Raw genomic sequence first — 20,603 nt, 5'->3', positions numbered from 1 at the left:
GTCAAACTGAGGCCCTTTTCCCAATAGCTCCACTGAATCGTAATCTGTGAGACATTATTTAAAGAAAAATAATAAGTATTTGAATTACATTTGGCCTGTCAATGAATGACCACCAATTACAGATTATCTGGTCATTTTTCTCATTGCTATTTGTGTAATGTTGCTTTGTTCAATTTCACAAGAACTAATACTTTATTTCAAAGTGATTCATTCTTCAGATGTGAAAAACATCAGAGACATTTCTGAAAGATTTATTCCATGCGGTAAAATTATTTCCTTCGTTTTTGTCTAGTTTAGATTTCAACTCTGACAAAAAAAAATTCTTTAATTAAAATATAGACTCATTTTCTCTCTTCACTGTTGTGGTGTGACCTGCTGAGTATTTCATATGTGTTCTATTATTTTCATTTTCTTTTAGGATTGTGAATGCATTTCATTATTGTTGCATGAACTTCTGAAAACAAACTGCAATTTGTAAATAAAATGTAAATTAAATTATAAATAAGAATTAAATTAATTTAATTGTTGAGTTTTCATTCGATTAAGAAAAAAACATTTTTGTGTTTGCTTCCTACAGAAAATCAAATCTACTTTTTAAATAACTCTGGCATCTTCATATTCAATGTGTCTGATAATGTTGGAAATGACCCTGTCATCTGGGAATGGAAACCACATTCTGGGCAACAAATTACAAAGCAGTTGGGTATTTTTCACAGAGATGGCACAGGATGGAAGGTGCAATGAACAAGGAGTGTAATGATTTACAAAGCATTTACAGCAAGATAGACCAAATTAACAGTACCCTTAATCTGAGGATTACACGACCTGGATTTGAGCTTGCAGGATTGTTTAGCTGCCGACAAGAAAATCCCGGTACCACAATCCTGGCACAATATGAAATGTTTGGCATTAAAGGTAAGAGTAACAAGTATTATCACAGATACTACTACAACAATTGTTCCAAAGAAGTAATTATTCAACAGCTGCTTCACCCATCATGCTGCCTTCCTTAAAAGCAACCAACAGTAAGCATGTTGCTTATTGTAATTTCTTCTTGGAAAAATAGATTTTAATTCTATTACTTCATCAATAATTACCATACTTCCCTTGAATAATATTTATCCATTTTGTATTGATTTGGGTCTGTAATGATAGTAAGATCATAGTTTTTGTTATATTTGAAAAGAAAAATCTTCCATTTGTAACCTCCTTTCATGACCACAGGATATCCTGAAGCCCTTTACAGCTATATAAATGCAATGACTGCTGTAATTCTTACAATATTGTGGCTAAACTAATCTTCAAATGACTGCCATTGCATTATTTTGTAATGTCTTGGTTGTGTGCCTCATCCATGTGGGATGCTGGGGTGGATTTACTGCCACCAATCCTTCTTATAGATTTAACTTACAGATATGAAGTCTCATAACTGACTGTGGAGGCACAGTGACTCAATGGTCAGCACTGCTGTTTCACAGTGTTAGCATCCCGGGTTCAAGTCCAACCTTGGATGACTGGCTGTGTGAAGTTTGCATGTTCTCCCTGTGTCTGTGTGGGTTTCTTCCAGGTGCTCTGGTTTTCTCCCACAGTCTAAAGGTGAGCTGGTTAGGTGGATTAGCCGTGCTAAATTGCCCGTAGTGTCCTGGAATATGCAAGCTAGGTGGATTAGTCATGGGTTACAGGGAATGGGTGGGCTGCCCTTCGATGGGTCAGTGGGGTCTCAATGGGCTGAATGGCATTCTTCCACATCTAGGGATTTTATGATTCTATGGTACATAGTGGGGAGGATGCCCATGCAAAGTCTTTGGCAGAAGATAACCTCAATCATTTTAAACAGTAATGATTTATTACATTGTACTAGTTAAATAGTTACATTGCTTCTAAGATACAGTATGTGACAGTTTCCTGTGAGACATCAGGATCAGTAAGTATAGTAAATACATATTATTGTAGGCTACTTTGACTTAGCACGAGAACAGACTAGAACAAAACATTGCTAAAGAGTTATGAAAGCTTCTTAGCTTGTCTTTGTCCTTCAAATCTTAATAATGAAGCCTAACACATGATGCTAGTTAACCCTTTTTGAAACTTAATGCCTTATTCAACAGATATGCTTGAAAAGACAATTTGCGCTACACATGTTTTTATACAGCTTATTGAAATAGAACCTCTACAGTATTGAAATAGGCCATTTAGCCCATACCAACTCTCCAAAGAGCAACCCACCGATCTACCCAATAATCCTGCATTTTCCATAGCTAACCCACCTAGCCTGCACACTATGGGCAATTGAGCATGGCCAGTCCACCTAACCTGCACATCTTTGGACTGTAGGAGGAAATCAGTGTACCTGGAGGAATCCCTTACAGGACATGGGGAGAATGTGCAAACTCCACACAGGCAGTCACATAAGGGTGGAATTGAACCTGGGTCCTTGGTGTTGTGAGGCAGCAATGCTAATCACTGAGCCACAATTCCATCCATGACTACTGACCAGATAAACATTTTTATGACATTGCTTGGAGAATTTGCATGAGACTATGCACTGGGCAGATTTGTCTGCATCTCTGAGTAATATTTTGTATCTTTTAGGTGCATCAGAGATGATAAATGGAGCATCACTTAATGTTTCACCTGAAGAATGGTACTTTGGAAAGTTAAAAATCACACAACACGCCCCCTGCATTGCATTTTAATATCAGCCTTGGTTTTATGTTTAGATTTGGTTTTGATCACAACTTCTGACCTACAGTGAAAAGAGTGACATTAATGAGTAGTAGCTGAAAATAATTTGGTTTATTTTAGATTCATGGTTGATATTTCTCTTTCCACAGCTGAGAAACTAAAACAAAAACCAAAAGAATTCCAGATGCTGGAAATCAGAAACAAACATAGAAATTGCTGGAAAAACTCAGCAGGTCTGGCAGCATCTGTGCAGAGAAAGCAGGGTTAAAGTTTTTTTTAAATTCAGGTCATGCATCTTTGCTCTTTGTCCTTAGTGCTACTGCTTCCCTATGAGGATCTTATCAGTATTTTGCTCCCGTATATTTGAAACCCTTTTGAAACAAAATAAAAATTGGAACTGCAGCTATCCTTCAGAAAATGCTTATTTAACAAATGATTCTCTGTTTTTATAGTTGAGAAAGATTCGCAGAGGCCTGTAATGGGCAGTGACATCACACTTAAAATAACAAAGAAGCCCTTTAAAATTTGGGGGGAATGCATTGAAGTGTTAATGAAATTTTGAAGAAACCTTTATTTTAAAAATGGAAAGGCTTAACGAACATTTTATCTGCTGCAACTGTTAGAACGCTAAAGTCAAAACTTCTTTTGCTGTTACAGTCAAATATGATTTTCGTGATGCTGCGTCCACATGTTATCAATCAAGTACAGTTCACAGTGAATTTCACCTGGTTATTAGTAATACCTTCTTTAGGACATTCCATGATTTTACCTGGACTTGGAAGTCACATTGTTATCCAAATCAAGATGACCAGATTGCTTCCTTTCCTCCATTATATTTGAAAAGGACATATTTTGGGAGTCGAATAAATACCTCCCAATGGTACTCCTGTAGGTACCACATGACTTCTATACAGATTACTCCAGTGCTGGTTGGTGACACAGGAGTTTACACCATCTCCAGACACTTGGATACAGTCGGTTTTCACTGGAACCAGAGAACCACTTTGAAAAATGGGAGGGATAAAAACCTTCTTTTGCTGGTCAGCCATCAACTAACACTGAGGCTTCCTCTAATTTGACCACTTGCATTAATCCCATTGCTTGTGTCTTTCCTTGTCCATGGCTACAGAAGCAAGTGCAGAGACAGGCAAGATTAGAAAATAAAAAGAGAGAAGAGACAAAGAGAAAGTGACAGGGCAAAGGAAGGAGAGAGATGGAAATAAAAATTGTGAAATATGTGGAAGAGAACAACTAGAAGGAGAGTGAGTGAATACAATCGTAAAACAAGAGAAACAAAAAAAATGCCTATGTGGTCCTTCATGATAGTTTCTTAATTATACTATGAAACACAGATGAAAGGCATAGTTTTAATTATGTACAAAAAGCACTTATAAAGAGAGACCCTCTGTATTTCAGTGAGTAGGAGGTAAATGTTTGTGATACAAAGCAGCAATTAAGAAGAAAAAAAAGTGTGTCTCATTTCTGCCTTCACCTGCTGGTTTGGTATTCCGTCTATCCATCTATCCAGAGAGACAGATAGAGAAATGATATTTCTTTTGGCTGGTGACTCTAGATCCGGGGGCATAATCTCAGGTTAAGAGGCATCCCATTTAAGTTTGAGGTGAGGAGGGATTTCTTTACTCAGAGGATAGTGAATCTTGTGATGTATTAATGATGATTGACAATTAACTGCTAGGGGTAAAAAATGAGGTCTGCAGATGCTGGAGATCACAGCTGCAAATGTGTTGCTGGTCAAAGCACAGCAGGCCAGGCAGCATCTCAGGAATAGAGAATTCGACGTTTCGAGCATAAGCCCTTCATCAGGAATAAGAGGCTCTTATTCCTGATGAAGGGCTTATGCTCGAAACGTCGAATTCTCTATTCCTGAGATGCTGCCTGGCCTGCTGTGCTTTGACCAGCAACACATTTGCAGCAATTAACTGCTAGGCTCTGTTTATGTTTGATTAACAGGTAATCATTGTTAATTTGTGAATTCCTAATAACAATGTCTCAAGCACAGTCCACTTGCCAACCAACCAGCAGTTTTCTCTCATGCAGTATATATTTTTTTCTCTTAAATTGCTGTTCCAGTAAATTGTTCTGATGAGTGAAAGACATATTTTGTCAAAGCTTTCTGACATTTTCAGCAATACTCAGGATTGGTACAGCCAAATGACTATTAATCTACACTATATTGAAACAAATAAAAATTGGAACTGCGGCTATCCTTCAGAAATTGCTTATTTACCAAATGATTCTCCAGCTTATGTCTCTGTTTTTACAGTTGAGACAGATACGCAGAGCCCTGAAATGGGCAGTGACATCACACTGAGTTGCACCATCTCCAGACTCTTGGATACAGTCAGTCTTCACTGGAAACAGAAAAATGGGAGGGACAAAATCCATCTGAATAATACAGTCTATCTGATAGTTAGAAATATTAGAAGACTGGTTTTTAATCTCTATACATGTGAAGTACAGAAAAATGGGACCACCATAATTACTGAGAATATATATGTGAATCAAGGTAAGTCCAAATGTACAATAAAGTGGATATTAAAACAGTACTGTTCTCCTAGTTTTCCCAGGGCAGCAGAGGGAACTAATGGTTAATGGGATTTTACTGTCCTTGGACGCACTGTTCTCTTTGGATAAGCTGCAGGAATGTAAGTTTGGAGTGAAGATCTCATCAGATCTCATTAGATACTGAAATAAATTAAACTGTAATGAAAAGCAAGGTAAGGAACAGACCACTTGGTCCCTGCATGAATAGTTCAACAGGTGGTGTCCAGACATGAAGAGGGGATCAAGAGATTTGTTCACATTTGGAAGTGAAAGGTTTGGAGCTCAGTGCAAGGGAGGGCTATAAATTCTTAGCCTTCTTAAATCCTCTTAGGACTGAGGATTACTCTCTCCCTCCTTTCTGCCAAAGAAATATATTAGGTAATTTCATATTTCACATATTTAGTTCTCCCAGTCCAGGAGTTGGTGCCGAGATTCTTTAATTAAAAACCAAGAACTGCAGGCACTGGAAATCTAACAGAAAAATATCAGAGAAACTCAATAGGTCTGGCAGCATCTGTGGAGGGGAAATTCAAGTTAACATTTCAAGGCCAGTGACCTTTCAATGAAAGGACAGTTTTTTTTTATTTTTTAACTCAAATTCCACTTTCTGCATTTGAACCTGGGTGCCCCAACATTATATGGGTCTTGAGCAATTGTTTTGAAGCTTCAAAGTGAACCAAATTCTTAACTAGAAACAAGTTGCCAGGTGCACTCCCAATATTAACTGACTCTTCGCAAGTTTTTTATTGTCTTTTTTTAAAATTACAAAGAAGCCCATTAAAAATTGGGGGGAGAAATGAAATTTTGAAGAAACCTTTATTTTTTTAAAAAAGGAAAGGCTTAACGAACATTTTATCTGCTGTAACTGTTAGAATGCTAAAGTCAAAACTTCTTTTTCTGTTACAGTCAAATATGATTTTCGTGATGTTGAGTACACATGTTTTCGGTCAAGTACACTTCACAGTGAATTTCACCTGGTTAGTAATACCTTCTATGGGAAATTCCATGATCTTACCTGGACTTGGAAGTCAGATCGTTATCCAAATCAAGATGAGCAGATCGCTTCCTTTCCTCCATTACATTTGAAAAGGACGTATTTTGGGAGTCGAATAATTACCTCTTCTTGGTACTACATGACTTCTATCCAGATTACCCCAGTGCTGTTTGGTGATGCAGGAGTTTACACATTAACTGCCGATTCAGCAAAGCTTATGACCATTAAACTCATCACAGTTAAAGGTAAGGGACAGAATGCTGATGCTGTTTTCAATAATCTTGTTATTGTTTAAAATCTAAATGATTTCCTTGTTTACACAGTCACAGCGGAACCCTCTGATGCAGAGACTGAGGAAGACTCCATTACCCTGACCTGCTCTGTCTCTGATGTCACTGAATCAATCAGACTTGTTTGGATCGATTGTGATGGTAAAGTTGTTGCAGAGAAAACGGTGACTGGTCATAATGAAAAAGAGAAATCCCTACGTCTGATTATTCAGAAAGCTGACAGAGCCAAGGGGAACTGGACATGTGTTTTATTGCATCAGAACAGTCCCAAAGTTATAATCCCATATTATCTGGAAATTACAAGTAAGTAAAATGATGAAGAATAAATTAAAAACTGCCACTGAATGAATTGTTCTGCATTGCACAGTAGCAGAAGCTACATTGGTACTATGTAGTACCAATAACTCTACATATTGTATGCCAAAAAAGCAATACAAAGGCTTCCTCAAACCTGTTATGTGAGACACAGTGTCGAGGTGCACAGCGAATCTCTGATGAAAAGCAAGCCTGTGGCTGCAAGGAAAATGAAAGAAAACCAGTCTTGCATTTGTATAACAACTTTCATGACTAAGTCCCAAAGGACTTTACAATTGATTCACTATTTCTCAGGTGCAATCAAGATAGGGGACAGAGTTACAGAATAAGGTGCATGAAAATTCTTCTCTCAGAAGGTTGTGAATGCCTGAAATTCTCTACCGAGAGGTTTGTGGAGGCTACATCATTGAAAGTATTACATTTTTCAATTCAAATGGAGTTTTGAAACATAAAGGAGTTATAGGCTAGGAGGAATTGGTATAAAGAAGGGGGTGAAATTTGGGACATATCAGCTATGATCTTATCAAATAGCACAGCAGGCCTGAGAGACAGAATTACCTACTCCTGCTCCTATTTATTGTGATCTTATGGAATACAGGGAACAGCAGACAATGTGAATATAATAAACCCAGGTTAGATTAGATTAGATTACTTACAGTGTGGAAACAGGCCCTTTGGCCCAACAAGTCCACACCGACCCACCGAAGCGCAACCCACCCATACTCCTACATTTACCCCTTACCTAATACTACGGGCAATTTAGCATGGCCAATTCACCTGACCTGCACATCTTTGGACTGTGGGAGGAAACCGGAGCACCCGGAGGAAACCCATGCAGACACGGGGAGAACGTGCAAACTCCACACAGTCAGTCGCCTGAGGCGGGAATTGAACCCGGGTCTCTGGCGCTGTGAGGCAGCAGTGCTCACCACTGTGCCACCATGGCACTGAGACATGGTACTGATCAGTCTTGGAGTGCCTTGAAGTGGGGAGCCAGATTCACACTTCATTGCCAATGCTTTGCATATGAGCATCTGGCATAAGCATTTGGGCTCAATAAGTCTGGTGCAAATATATATCTGAAGCTGTCTTCCTGTAAGTTGTTAAACAACATGGAATCCCATTGTTCAATCCTCACATTAACAGTCTGAAGTTAGTTCCAACAATAGCATCTCTGAAAATAGGAGCATTCTATACATTCATAGGCCATCCAATCCCATAAGCCTGCACCACCATTTTATATCATAGATTATCATCTACCTCAATGTCATATTCACATGCAATCTCCCCACTTTTGAAATCTTATATAACAAGAAAACTCTCAATGTCTGTCTTGAACTTTCTTAATGACTGAGCTTTAACCATTTCTTGGAATAATAAGTTCCCAAGATTCATTGCCCTTTGAGTGAAAATATTTATCCTGAATTCAATTTTAGATGGCTTGCTTTTTATTCTGAAATTGTGTTTACCTGTAAATCTGTAAAGTTTCCCAACTATGTTGTATCCACAAAACATAGGACAAATCCAACTCAGCTACTTATCACCCCAGTAGTCTATTCTCAATTAATACCCATGTGATGGAAGGAGTCATCAAAACCATGACCAAGTGGCTATTGCTCAGCAATAGTCTCCTAACTGGTGCTCACTTTGTGTTCTGTTCGGGCCACTAAGCTTCTAGTCTCAGTTCAGCCTTGGACTAAACATGGGAAAAATGTGCTGACCTTTTACATCTGCACTTGCAGTTCCAAATCTGTTAAGGTTATGGACCAAGTGTTGCAAAATGGGATTAGAATAGTTAGGTGTTTGTTTTTGATGAGCACAGACTCAATGAACTAAAGGACCTTTTTCTATGCTGCAGACCTCTATGACTCTATGACTAAGGGAAGTGAGGATGACTGCCTTTGACATCAAGACAGTATTTGACTAAGTATGAGAAGGAGCCCTATCAAAACTGGAGTGAAAGGGATAATGGGAAAATGTTGTTTGGACTCCTACCTAGCACAAAGGAGAATGATTGTATTTATTGAAGGCTGATCATCTGAGCCACAGGACATCTTGCAAGAGTTCTTCACGATGGAATTCTAGGCACAATTGCCTTTAGCTGTATCAGCAACTCATGATGGGTTGAGAAGCTTGCACATGGAGCTTCCCAGCCAGAACATAATTTCTGAGGTGGCATGAAGGGAGGGGGTTGGAGTTTCCCTCCACAGCCAACTCACCCAATTATTTCCCCTTCTTAATCACCTCTCACACTACACTAGAGAGGGAAAAATCCATCCCAGTGTGTTCCAATTCCTCCATGGACTCATACCACCTTAGATTAGATTCCCTACAGTATGGAAACAGGCCCTTCAGCCCAACAAGTCCACACCAACCCCACGGAGGAGTAACCTACCCACACCCATTCCCCTTTCCTAAATTTTACCCCTGACTATGAGCAATTCACCTAACCTGCATATCTTTGGATTGTGGGAGGAAACTGGAGCACCCAGAGGAAACCCACACAGACACTGGGAAGAATGTGCAAACTCCACACAGACAGTCACCCGAGGCAGGAATTGAACCTAGGTCCCTGGCGCATGTGAGGCAGCAGTGCTAACCACTGAGCCACCGTGCCACCTTACCTCCATTACTCCCTGGTGCTCTTTGAGATTTCCACATTCCTCAGACTCTCACTTCTCGTGGGTCCCTGATTTTCATCACTCAGCCATTGCATTAAAAACACCAAGAGCAATTATTAATTTCATGTTTTGAAAGGAGAAATAACAGAGGCAAGAATTGGGTAATGAGTCAAACTGAAAAACGAAAAAGTAACTTCCATCCCAAGAGATCTTTCACAACCTTCGAGTACACTTTTGCATTTCCTCCAATGCATGGTTTCAGTTGTAATAAGAAAGTGACAATCAGTTTGTGCCCATTAAGCTTCAATAAGCAACATTGTTATAATCCCTGGATTCCTGAATGAAGTTTTTAAAGAAATTGCACATTGTAAATAATTTAACTCAGGATGGGGAATAAATGCTGGCCCAACCAATGATGCCTATATCCCATGAGTGAATTAAAGAACACATTATTATGTTCCTTGGGTGATTGAGCTGTCACTTAATTATTTTTTTAAAATGTGCTTTTTCTTTGCAGGAAATACAGTCTTTTTTTCAGAAAATTCCAACAACTTAGTATTAAATGGTCCAGAACATGCTGGAAATGGTCCTGTCACCTGGGAATGGAAACCACATTCTGGGCAACAATTGACAGAGCAGTTGGGTATTTTTCACAGCGATGGTACAAGGTGGAAAGTACAATGGAGCAAGGAGTACAACGACACACAAAGCCTATACAACCAGATAAATCAGGTTAATGATACCCTTAATCTGAGGATTACAAGACCTGGATTTGAGCTCGCAGGAATGTTCAGCTGTCGACAAGGACAGTCCAATACCACAATCCTGAAACAATATGAATTGTTTGGCATTAAAGGTAAGAAAAATGAGCATTATTACAGCAATAATTAGAATACTCATTCCAAAGAATAGAATAGAATATCCTTTATTATCACGTGTACTCCAGGACAGAAGGACAGGAGTACAGTGAAAAATCTTTACAATGGCTGCTTCTAATGGCACGATCTTAGGTACAATTACTTGGGTACAAATCTTGGTTGCAAAAGGAAAAGTGGTAGCATTATTTACAGTGTCTAAAAAATAAGTTAGGAATAAGATAGTTATAACATAGTTAAAGGATTAAAATTACAGTCTGCTAAAGAATTTCAAATAGACGTTACATTGCAGCAGCATTGGTCTGACCGCCTGAACCAGGCCTCAGTCCAGCAACTGCCCTGCTCTGCTCCAAACCTCCTGTCTGCTCCACACCAGCATTCAGTTGCACTAAGGTACGTTCTGCTGCTTTGGGACTCAGTTCCCCTCGCGTTAAGAAAATGTTATTCAGAAGTCAGAACATAGAACGTTACAGCTGCAACATGACCTCATGGCTCTGAAAGTCACTCCTTCTACCAATAAAACCTAACATGCTGTACGCCTTCTTCACAACCCTATCAACCTGCGTGGCAACTTTCAGGGATCTATGTACATGGACACCGAGATCTCTCTGTTCATCTACACTGCCAAGAATCTTACCATTAGCCCAGTACTCTGTATTCCTGTTGCTCTTTCCAAAGTGAATCACCTCACACTTTGCTGTATTAAAATCCATTTGCCACCTAACAGCCCAGCTCTGCAGCTTATCTATGCAACATCCTTCAGCACTATACATAACTCCACTGACCTTAGTGTCAACACCAAATTTAATAACCCATGATTCTACACCCTCATCCAGGTCATTTATAAAAATGACAAACAGCAGTGGCCCCAAAACAGATCCTTGTGGTACACCTCTAGTAACTGAACTCCAGGATGAACATTTCCCATCAATCACCACCCTCGGTCTTCTTTCAGCTAGCCAATTTTTGATCCAAACTGCCAAATCACCCTTAATCCCATGCCGCCATATTTTCTGCAATTGCCTACCATGGGGACACTTATCAAACGCCTATATCACTGTTTGGTCACCTTCTCAAGGAACTCAGTAGGATTTGTGAGGCATGATGTAATATTTCACAAAACTGGGTTGACTATCCTCAATCAAATTATTCCTTTCTAGATGATTATAAATCCTATTTCTTATAACCCTTTCCAACACTTCACGCACAACCGAAGTAAGGCTCACTGGGTTGTAATTACTAAGGTTGTCTCTACTCCCCTTCTTGAACAAGGGAACAACATTTGCTATCCTCCAGTCTTCTGGCACTATTACTGTAGACAATGACGACATAAAGATCAAAGCCAAAAGGTCTGCAATCTCCTCCCTAGCTTCCCAGAATTCTAGGATAAATCCCATCTGGCCCAGGAGATTTATCTATTTTTCACAATGTCCAGAATTGCTAACACCACCTCTTTGTGAATGTCAATCCTGTCTAGGTCTAGGAGTTTGTATCTCAGTATTCTCCTCGACAATATTGTCTTTTTCCAGTTACATCATTCTATGTCCTTCTGATTGGGTGGCATGGTGGCTCAGTGGTTAGCACTGCTGCCTCATATTGCCAGGGATCTGGGTTTGATTTCCACCTTGGGCGAAGGTCTGTGTGGAGTTTGCACATTCTCCCCGTGTCTGTGTGGGTTTCCTCTGGGTGCTCCGGTTTCCACCTACAATCTAAAGATTTGCAGTTCAGGTGAATTGGCCATGTTAAATTGCCAAGCTTGGGGTAAATATAGGGTAGGTTACTCTTCGGAGGTCAGTGTAGACTTTTGGAAAGTCTACACCTGTTTCCATACTGTAGGGAATCTAATCTAACCTGAGGCAATAGTGCATTAACAGATTATTAACAAATTATCATTTGCAAAATACATCTGGATTCCATCATTTCAACCAATAATTCACTATTTTTCATGGATAGGATAAATAGACAGAGTAAAAAGTGAGGTCTGCAGATGCTGGAGATCAGAGCTGAAAATGTGTTGCTGGTTAAAGCACAGCAGGTCAGGCAGCATCCAAGGAACAGGAAATTCGACGTTTTGGGCCAGAGCCCTTCATCAGGAATGAGGAGAATGTGCCAGGCAGGCTAAGATAAAAGGTAGGGAGGAGGGACTTGGGGGAGGGGCGATGGAGATGTGATAGGTGGAAGGAGGTCAAGGTGAGGGTGAGGTTGGGGTTGGAGCAGAGGGAGTGGAGGGCTGCACGTTCTGAGGGTGAGAGATTGGAGTGGGTGAGAGGGGTGGACAGGTTGAGTCGGTTGATGTAGCGGCGGCAACATATTGAACAATTCTTCCGCCGCCTTCGCCTCCGTGCCTACTTTTACAACCAAGACTCCCACCCACCCTCTGACGACCCCTTCTCCCGCCTCCAACATACCCCATCCACCTGGGCACCCCGTGCTGGCCTCTTACCCGCCCTCGATCTATTTATAGCCAACTGCCGCCGCGACATCAACCGACTCAACCTGTCCACCCCTCTCACCCACTCCAACCTCTCACCCTCAGAACGTGCAGCCCTCCACTCCCTCCGCTCCAACCCCAACCTCGCCATCAAACCGGCAGACAAGGGAGGCGCAGTAGTAGTTTGGCGCACCGACCTTTATACCACTGAGGCCAAACGCCAGCTCGCGGACGCCTCCTCTTATCGCCCCCTTGACCATGACCCCACCTCCCACCACCAAACCATCATCTCCCAGACCATCAATAACCTCATCACCTCAGGGGATCTCCCATCCACCGCCTCCAACCTCATAGTCCCACAACCCTGCACTGCCCGTTTCTACCTCCTGCCCAAAATCCACAAATCTGACTGCCCCAGCCGACCCATTGTCTCTGCCCCACCGAACTCATCTCCGCGTACCTCGACACGGTTCTGTCCCCTTTAGTCCAAGAACTCCCCACCTACGTTCGGGACACCACCCACGCCCTCCACCTCCTCCATGATTTTCGCTTCCCCGTTCCCCAGCACCTTATCTTCACGATGGACATCCAGTCCCTGTACACCTCCATCCCCCATCACGAAAGACTCAAAGCCCTCCGTTTCTTCCTTTCCCGCCACACCAACCAGTACCCTTCCACTGACACCCTCCATCGACTGACTGAACTGGTCCTCACCCTGAATAACTTCTCTTTTCAATCCTCCCACTTCCTCCAAACTAAAGGAGTTGCCATGGGAACCCGCATGGGCCCCAGCTATGCCTGTCTCTTCGTAGGATATGTGGAACAGTCCATCTTCCGCAACTACACTGGCACCAACCCCCACCTTTTCCTCCGCTATATCGATGACCGTATCGGCGCTGCCTCGTGCTCCCACGAGGAGGTTGAACAGTTCATCAACTTTACCAACACCTTCCATCCCGACCTCAAATTCACCTGGACTGTCTCAGACTCCTCCCTCCCCTTCCTAGACTTTTCCATTTCTATCTCGGGCGACCGACTCAACACAGACATCTACTATAAACCGACTGACTCCCACAGCTACCTGGACTACACCTCCTCCCACCCTGCCCCCTGTAAAAACTCCATCCCATATTCCCAATTCCTTCGTCTCCGCCGCATCTGCTCCCAGGAGGACCAGTTCCAATACCGTACAGCCCAGATGGCCTCCTTCTTCAAGGACCGCAGGTTCCCCCCAGATGTGATCGACGATGCCCTCCACCGGATCTCCTCCACTTCCCGCTCCTCCGCCCTTGAGCCCCGCTCCTCCAACTGCTACCAAGACAGAACCCCACTGGTTCTCACCTACCACCCCACCAATCTCCGCATACAGCGTATCATCCGCCGTCATTTCCGCCACCTCCAAACGGACCCCAACACTAGGGATATACTTCCCTCCCCTCCCCTATCAGCGTTCCGCAAAGACCACTCCCTTCGTGACTCCCTCGTCAGGTCCACACCCCCCACCAACCCAACCTCCACTCCCGGCACCTTCCCCTGCAACCGCAGGAAATGTAAAACTTGCGCCCACACCTCCTCCCTCACTTCCCTCCAAGGCCCCAAGGGATCCTTCCATATCTGTCACAAGTTCACCTGCACCTCCACACACATCATCTATTGCATCCGCTGCACCCGATGTGGCCTCCTCTACATTGGGGAGACGGGCCGCCTACTTGCGGAATGCTTCAGAGAACACCTCTGGGACGCCCGGACCAACCAACCCAACCACCCCGTGGCTCAACACTTTAACTCTCCCTCCCACTCCACCGAGGACATGCAGGTCCTTGGACTCCTCCATCAGCAGAACATAACAACACGACGGCTGGAGGAGGAGCGCCTCATCTTCCGCCTGGGAACCCTCCAACCACAAGGAATTAACTCAGATTTCTCCAGTTTCCTCATTTCCCCTCCCCCCACCTTCTCTCAGTCGGTTCCCTCAACTCAGCACCGCCCTCCTAACCTGCAATCTTCTTCCTGACCTCTCCGCCCCCACCCCACTCCAACCTATCACCCTCACCTTGACCTCCTTCCACCTATCACATCTCCATCGCCCCTCCCCCAAGTCCCTCCTCCCTACCTTTTATCTTAGCCTGCTTGGCACATCCTCCTCATTCCTGATGAAGGGCTCTGGCCCGAAACGTCGAATTTCCTGTTCCTTGGATGCTGCCTAACCTGCTGTGCTTTAAATAGACAGAGTGTTTTCACTTGTAGGTAGGCAGGTCCAGAACTGGAGGCCATAGATTTAGGGTGAGAGGAGAAAATTATAAAAGAGCTCTAAGGGGAAACATTTTCACATAGAAGGTGGTGCATGAATGCAATAAGCTGCCAGAGGAAGTGGTGGAGGCTGGTACAATTGCAGTATTTAAAAGGCATCTGGATGGGCTTATGAATAGGAAGGGTTTAGAGGGATATGGGCCAAGTGCTGGCAAATGGGACTAGATTAGATTAGGATATCTCATCGGCATGGGCAAATTGGACTGAAGGATCTGTTTCTGTGCTGTACATCTCTATGACACTATCCATCTGTTTTCATAACCACAAATACAACGCGGGTGCTCAGTGACTCTACGAAGCTAAAGAGTATGTGCCAAGACCCATGTGAGAATTGAGTTAAAATAATGTTTTACTATAAGGCTGTCAGAGCAAAGGAAAGATTTTGAACCGCTCTTGTAAATAATGATCCTGAGAGGAGATGTGAAGACTTAATTCAGAATACTGAGTGGGTGAGGCATGGGTGATCAGTGGCTTGTGAGGCAGTCAGACCACATATGGAAGATCCTGCACTGAGCTATTACAATGTAATCTTTATCTGTAATCTGTTTATTTGACTGTAATGTTTATCATTTTAACTATGTCTTATTTCTAATGTATACAATGAAGCACTGTAAGGTAATGCAACTTCTTTCCTTCTTTATTCCTCTTTTTGAATCTAAGATTTGTACCAAGGTACTTTGTACCTAAGATGGCACCACGACAGGTGATGTTGTAAACTTTTCACTGTACTCCTGTACTTCTGTACTTGAGTATATGTGACAATAAAACCTAATTCTAGACATGAAGGATTGATTGATGACATCTAAACAAAAAAATACTCCAAAGAACTGCAGATACTGGAAATCTGAAACAAAATCAGAAATTTAGCAGGTCTAGCAGTGACAAGCCTTCAGCTGTGGCCCACCCTTCTCCCACACTTCTACCCTCATTCCTTCTCTGCCCACCTTCATTGTCAGCAAAGACCCCGGTCCTCTCTTGCCCTCCGCCAGCATCCATTCCAAAGGATCATAAGCCACCATTTCCAGCACTTGCAGTGGGATGCCACCACCAGACATATATTCCTCTCCCCTACCTTGTTAGTCTTCTGCAAACACCAATCCCTCTGGGTCCGCTCCTCCCTCACACGCAACACCTTCCCATATACCCATGGGACCTTCCCCTGCAATTGTATGCGGTGTGACACCTGCATGTTTACTTCTTCCCTTCTCACTATTCAAGGCCCCAGACATACTTTCCAGATGAAGCAGCCTTTTATCTGCACTTCACTTAGTGCAGTCTATTGTATGCGCTGCTCACAATGTGATCTCCTCTACATTGGAGAGTCAAGACATAGACTGGGAGACCACATTGTAGAACATTTATGTTCTGTCCACAAAAACGACTCTGAGTTTCTGGTTACCTGCCATTTCAACACACCACCATGTTCTCTGGCTAATGCCTCTGTCTTGAGCTTGCTACAATGCTCCAGTGAAGTTCAGCATGAGTTGCAAGAACAGCATCTCATTTTCTACTTGGGGACCCTGCAGCCTTCAGGACTTACTATCAAGTTCAAAACTTTTTGGGCGTGAGCATCTTTTTCCATGTCCTTCACCCACCCCTCCACCCTAGACCCTGTCATCACATGGGCTGCTCCAACAACCATCTCATTGTCAGCTACTAATGGTTCCCATTAACAGCTATTGACTCCCCCCAGGCTGACTTTTATCCAGTCTTTTCACTGCTGAGCTGACGTTTTCTCTCTCTGGGCTCCATCTCTACTTATCATTTACCTTTAACAAGCAACAATCAGTTCTGAAGAAGAGTCACTGGGCCCAAAACATTAACTCTGCTTTCTCCTCCTAGATGCAGTCAGACCTGCTTAGTTTCGCCAGCAATTTCTATTGGTGTTTTTGTTAATCGAGGAACTGTTGTTTTGAGCAGGTTAAGAGTATACCTGCTTCTTGCTGAGGGAATGAAGATTAGGAGCTAGAATGCACATTTATGGTAGAATTGGATGATAAGTCCAGTCTGACCTTTCTCCATGTCAGAAGCAACTCTTGAAAACTTTTATGCGGTTCACATAGAGCATGGTGAGGTTCTTGCTAGGCAACAGCGAGTTGCCCATTAATGGGGGAATATTGTTTTTTTTTAACTGCCCTACCTGCCTCAGCTTTGTATCTTATCAAATTTGTCAAACAAACTAAACGTCACAAAAACTCAGCATAGAAATCAGAATGGGTACCTGGTGAATTTAGTTTGCAGTTTATTCTGTATAGCCTCCGTGTTGGACACCAGCTACCAACATCTCAGAGTGCACTCCATGGGCACTGGCATCATGCTCACCACCATCCACAGGTATTGGCATTCCAATATATGCCAATCCCTAAGAACTTGCATGGTACATCTCTGTTCCATGTACAGGATGCTTCTGCACTTCAATGCTACACCTTGGGTCACACCAACAATTATTATTATAATGCTGCAGCAAGGACACCGTATGCTCAGGGACACACACCCAACTCATGGACTGGACAAGACTACATCACTGCTTCTTTCCTTGCTGTCATAACGTTCACTCACTTTGATGTTCAGAGTATTCCTGTCTTGTATTGCCATGCCTCTCCTTTTTGCACTTTGCCCCTTCAGCTAGGATTATGAGACTCATAATTCTTCTGTCTTGCCTTGACATTTGGTACAGACACAAGGGCAGGAAGCTTTGTCATGGTTGTCAGCAGGCCTCAGCCAAGTCAAAGGGATCATTTTGCTCAGGGACTACAGTTCAATAATTAAAAACAACATTCGCTACTAGTCCAAGGGGTTGGACATAGTCCACCAACTGATCAAGTCCCCAGAGTCAGGATCCTCTCCACACAAGGGTTGAGAAGCTGAATAACTGGCAGTACAGTACCCATCGACTCTGCTCTATTGTGGGTGGTTGACCTCACTGAATAAAAAAGAAATATTACAGAAGACAGGCTGGCACATCAGTTATTTTATGTGAAGGTGGGAGGTGTGCCAAGTGAGTGAGTAGGCAGCACAGAGGGTATGCAAGGTTAGTGGTGTTGGGCGTATGGTAATGATTGAGGGGAGATGTTGTGGATAATAATGTTGTAGTGAGTGACTCTTGGTGGGAGGTGGAACAGTAGCAGAGATAGAGTGAGTGTGAGGCACCAGAAAGAAAATACTGGAGTGGACAGACCTTCTTCATTGACCTTCCTTCAATGGCTGATATATCTCTAACCTGGGAGCACCATTGTATAAGGCTTGTGTCACAGTCTCCATTGCTGGTCCTGGTGGGGAAGAGAAAGCCCTGGTTGTGAACCAGCTCATCCAAAAAGATGTCCAGGTTCCTGTCCACTTGGGGGAGAGACACTGATATTGCCCTGATTCCTGAAGAAGGGCTTATGCCCGAAACATCGATTTTCCTGCTCCTTGGATGCTGCCTGACCTGCTGCGCTTTTCCAGCAACACATTTTTCAGCCCTTTTCTCCATGTCCAGGGTAAATGTTAGGAACTGCGCAGTGCAGTTCCGGACTGAGATTATTTGTCCAGTTGCACAATGGGCTGTTAAGGCTGGCAGCAGAGCAAGGCATGCTGGCGAATTTCAGGATATCTGTGAGTGGTGATGTGGAAAAATTGCACTCAAAACAAACATGAGCAATGCCATAAAGGAGAGGTATATAATTAACAAAGTCAGTTTGTTGAGATACGGCAGGGAAACTCATTTCTCCTGATTGTGAAAAACCTTCGAAAAATCTCTCAAATAAAAGCAAAAGCAGGTATTGGAAATCTGGAATAAAAATGGAAACTGCTGGAGACACTCAGCAGCTTTAGCAGCATCTGTGGGGAGAGAGACGCAGAGTTAGCATTGCAAGTCCAATATAGCTCGTCATTGGAAGTAAAAGGAGTTCAAATTAATATTTTTTAATGCTAGGCAGATGGGGAGGAGGAACAGGAACAGATTGTGAGGGTGCTCACAGTGAAAGTTACGGTTGATAATGGTGGTTAAGGAGTGATGAAGGTATGTAAAGGAACAACTGTGGCTGCTCTGCCAAGAGAAAAGTCATCAAGAAACAAACAAGACATGGCTCTGTGTATGCGTGTGTGCGTACATATGTGTCTGTATGCATGCCTATGTGTGCGTCTGTATGTGCATCCGCATGTGTGTGAGTGCTTGTGTGTGTGTTTGCATTCATGCTTGTGTGCATATGTATGTGTGCGTGACTATGTATGTGCATGTGGTATGTGTGCGTATCTTAAGGGGAGACAGGTATTGGGATGTTGTTGAGAGATGAAAGGGTTCGAGGATATAAGAACAATTCAGGACACAGAGCTTATGCTCTGAAGTTATGGAATTCTAAATTGAGTCCTTGAGGTTAAAAAGTGGTTAGATGGAAAATAAAACGTTGCCTGAGCTTGTGTTGTGCTTTGTTGCAATATTATAGCATGTCCAGGATAGAAATGCTAGAATGGGAGCAAAGTGTTTTATTGAAATGGCAAGCAACTGGGAAGTCAGAGTCACTCATACAGAGTAGAGGTGTTCCGCAAAGTGGTCACACAGTCTGTGTTTGGTCTCTCCAATGTAAAGAAAACTATTGTGAGCTGTGAATGCAGGAGACTGAATTGAATGAAGGCAAGTGAAATGCAGCTTCATGGGAAGTTGCCATGGACGAGTGAGAAAGAATTAGGAGGAATGAAGTAATGGATCAAGGTGTCAGGGAGGGAATGGTCCATGTGGAATGCTGACAGTGTGGAGGGAAGGTGATGCTGGAGTTGGCAGAAATTGCAGAGGTTGATCCTTTGAAGACAGAGACTGGGCAGTGAAAATTGAGGACAAAGTGAACCTCATTGTTGTTCTAGGGGTGAGGGCTAAAGGGCGGGAGATGGTACAGATGTGCTTCAGGGCACTATCAAGCACAATGGGGAGGATTCTTCGCTTAAATAAAAAGGACATCTTGTTGGAGGCATCCCAATGGAAGGTGACATTGTCTGAACAAATGCCATGGAGATGGAAAAAATGGGAGAATAGAATGGAATCTTTACAGGAGCAGGGTTTTAAAGTGTATATTTGAGGTAACTGTGAGAGTTGGTGAATTTTTGTCGATATTGGTGGACAGCCAGTCCTCAGAATTAGATCAGAGAAGTGAAGGGGAAGAGTCAGAGATGGACTCTCTGATGCTCCATTTGTTTAAATAAATGGGTTGTGTATTTGCCACACAAGCAGTTCACATATCCTGTAAGTGTTAGTTTGATGTGTCAGTGTGTCTGACAGTAAGATGTTTCCCCACCCAAAACCCTGGACAGATTCCTGCCAACAAACAGTGGAACCACTCAATCTATACATTTGCACAAAAGAGCAAATCAATACAGAGGAACATTGATTATCCGAATATTAATTATCCAAATTTCGGATTATCCGAAGACTGCGCACTGGGTGGCAGGGTGGGACAGTGGTGGGGCAGCGGTGTTGAACGGGGTTTGGGGGGGGGGGGGGTAAGAGGGCAGACCAGGGGTGGAGGTGGACAGATTTGGGGGTGT

General features: G+C 42.9%; 1 protein-coding gene across 1 annotated transcript; it reads left to right on the top strand.

Annotated features, from left to right (window-relative positions):
- The first annotated feature begins 591 nt into the window (after positions 1 to 591).
- On the top strand, positions 592 to 10,361 carry LOC132823088 (uncharacterized). The gene is made up of 4 exons (XM_060836627.1): positions 592 to 915; positions 4,970 to 5,212; positions 6,568 to 6,837; positions 9,988 to 10,361. Exons 1-4 carry the CDS (start codon positions 663 to 665, stop codon positions 10,359 to 10,361), a joined length of 1,140 nt encoding a protein of 379 aa, XP_060692610.1. The 5' UTR covers positions 592 to 662.
- The last annotated feature ends 10,242 nt before the right edge of the window (positions 10,362 to 20,603 follow it).

This window comes from Hemiscyllium ocellatum, chromosome 16 (genome assembly GCF_020745735.1).
Source record: "Hemiscyllium ocellatum isolate sHemOce1 chromosome 16, sHemOce1.pat.X.cur, whole genome shotgun sequence".
Classification (NCBI taxonomy): domain Eukaryota; kingdom Metazoa; phylum Chordata; class Chondrichthyes; order Orectolobiformes; family Hemiscylliidae; genus Hemiscyllium; species Hemiscyllium ocellatum.
This window is presented reverse-complemented; position numbering and strand designations above follow the sequence as displayed.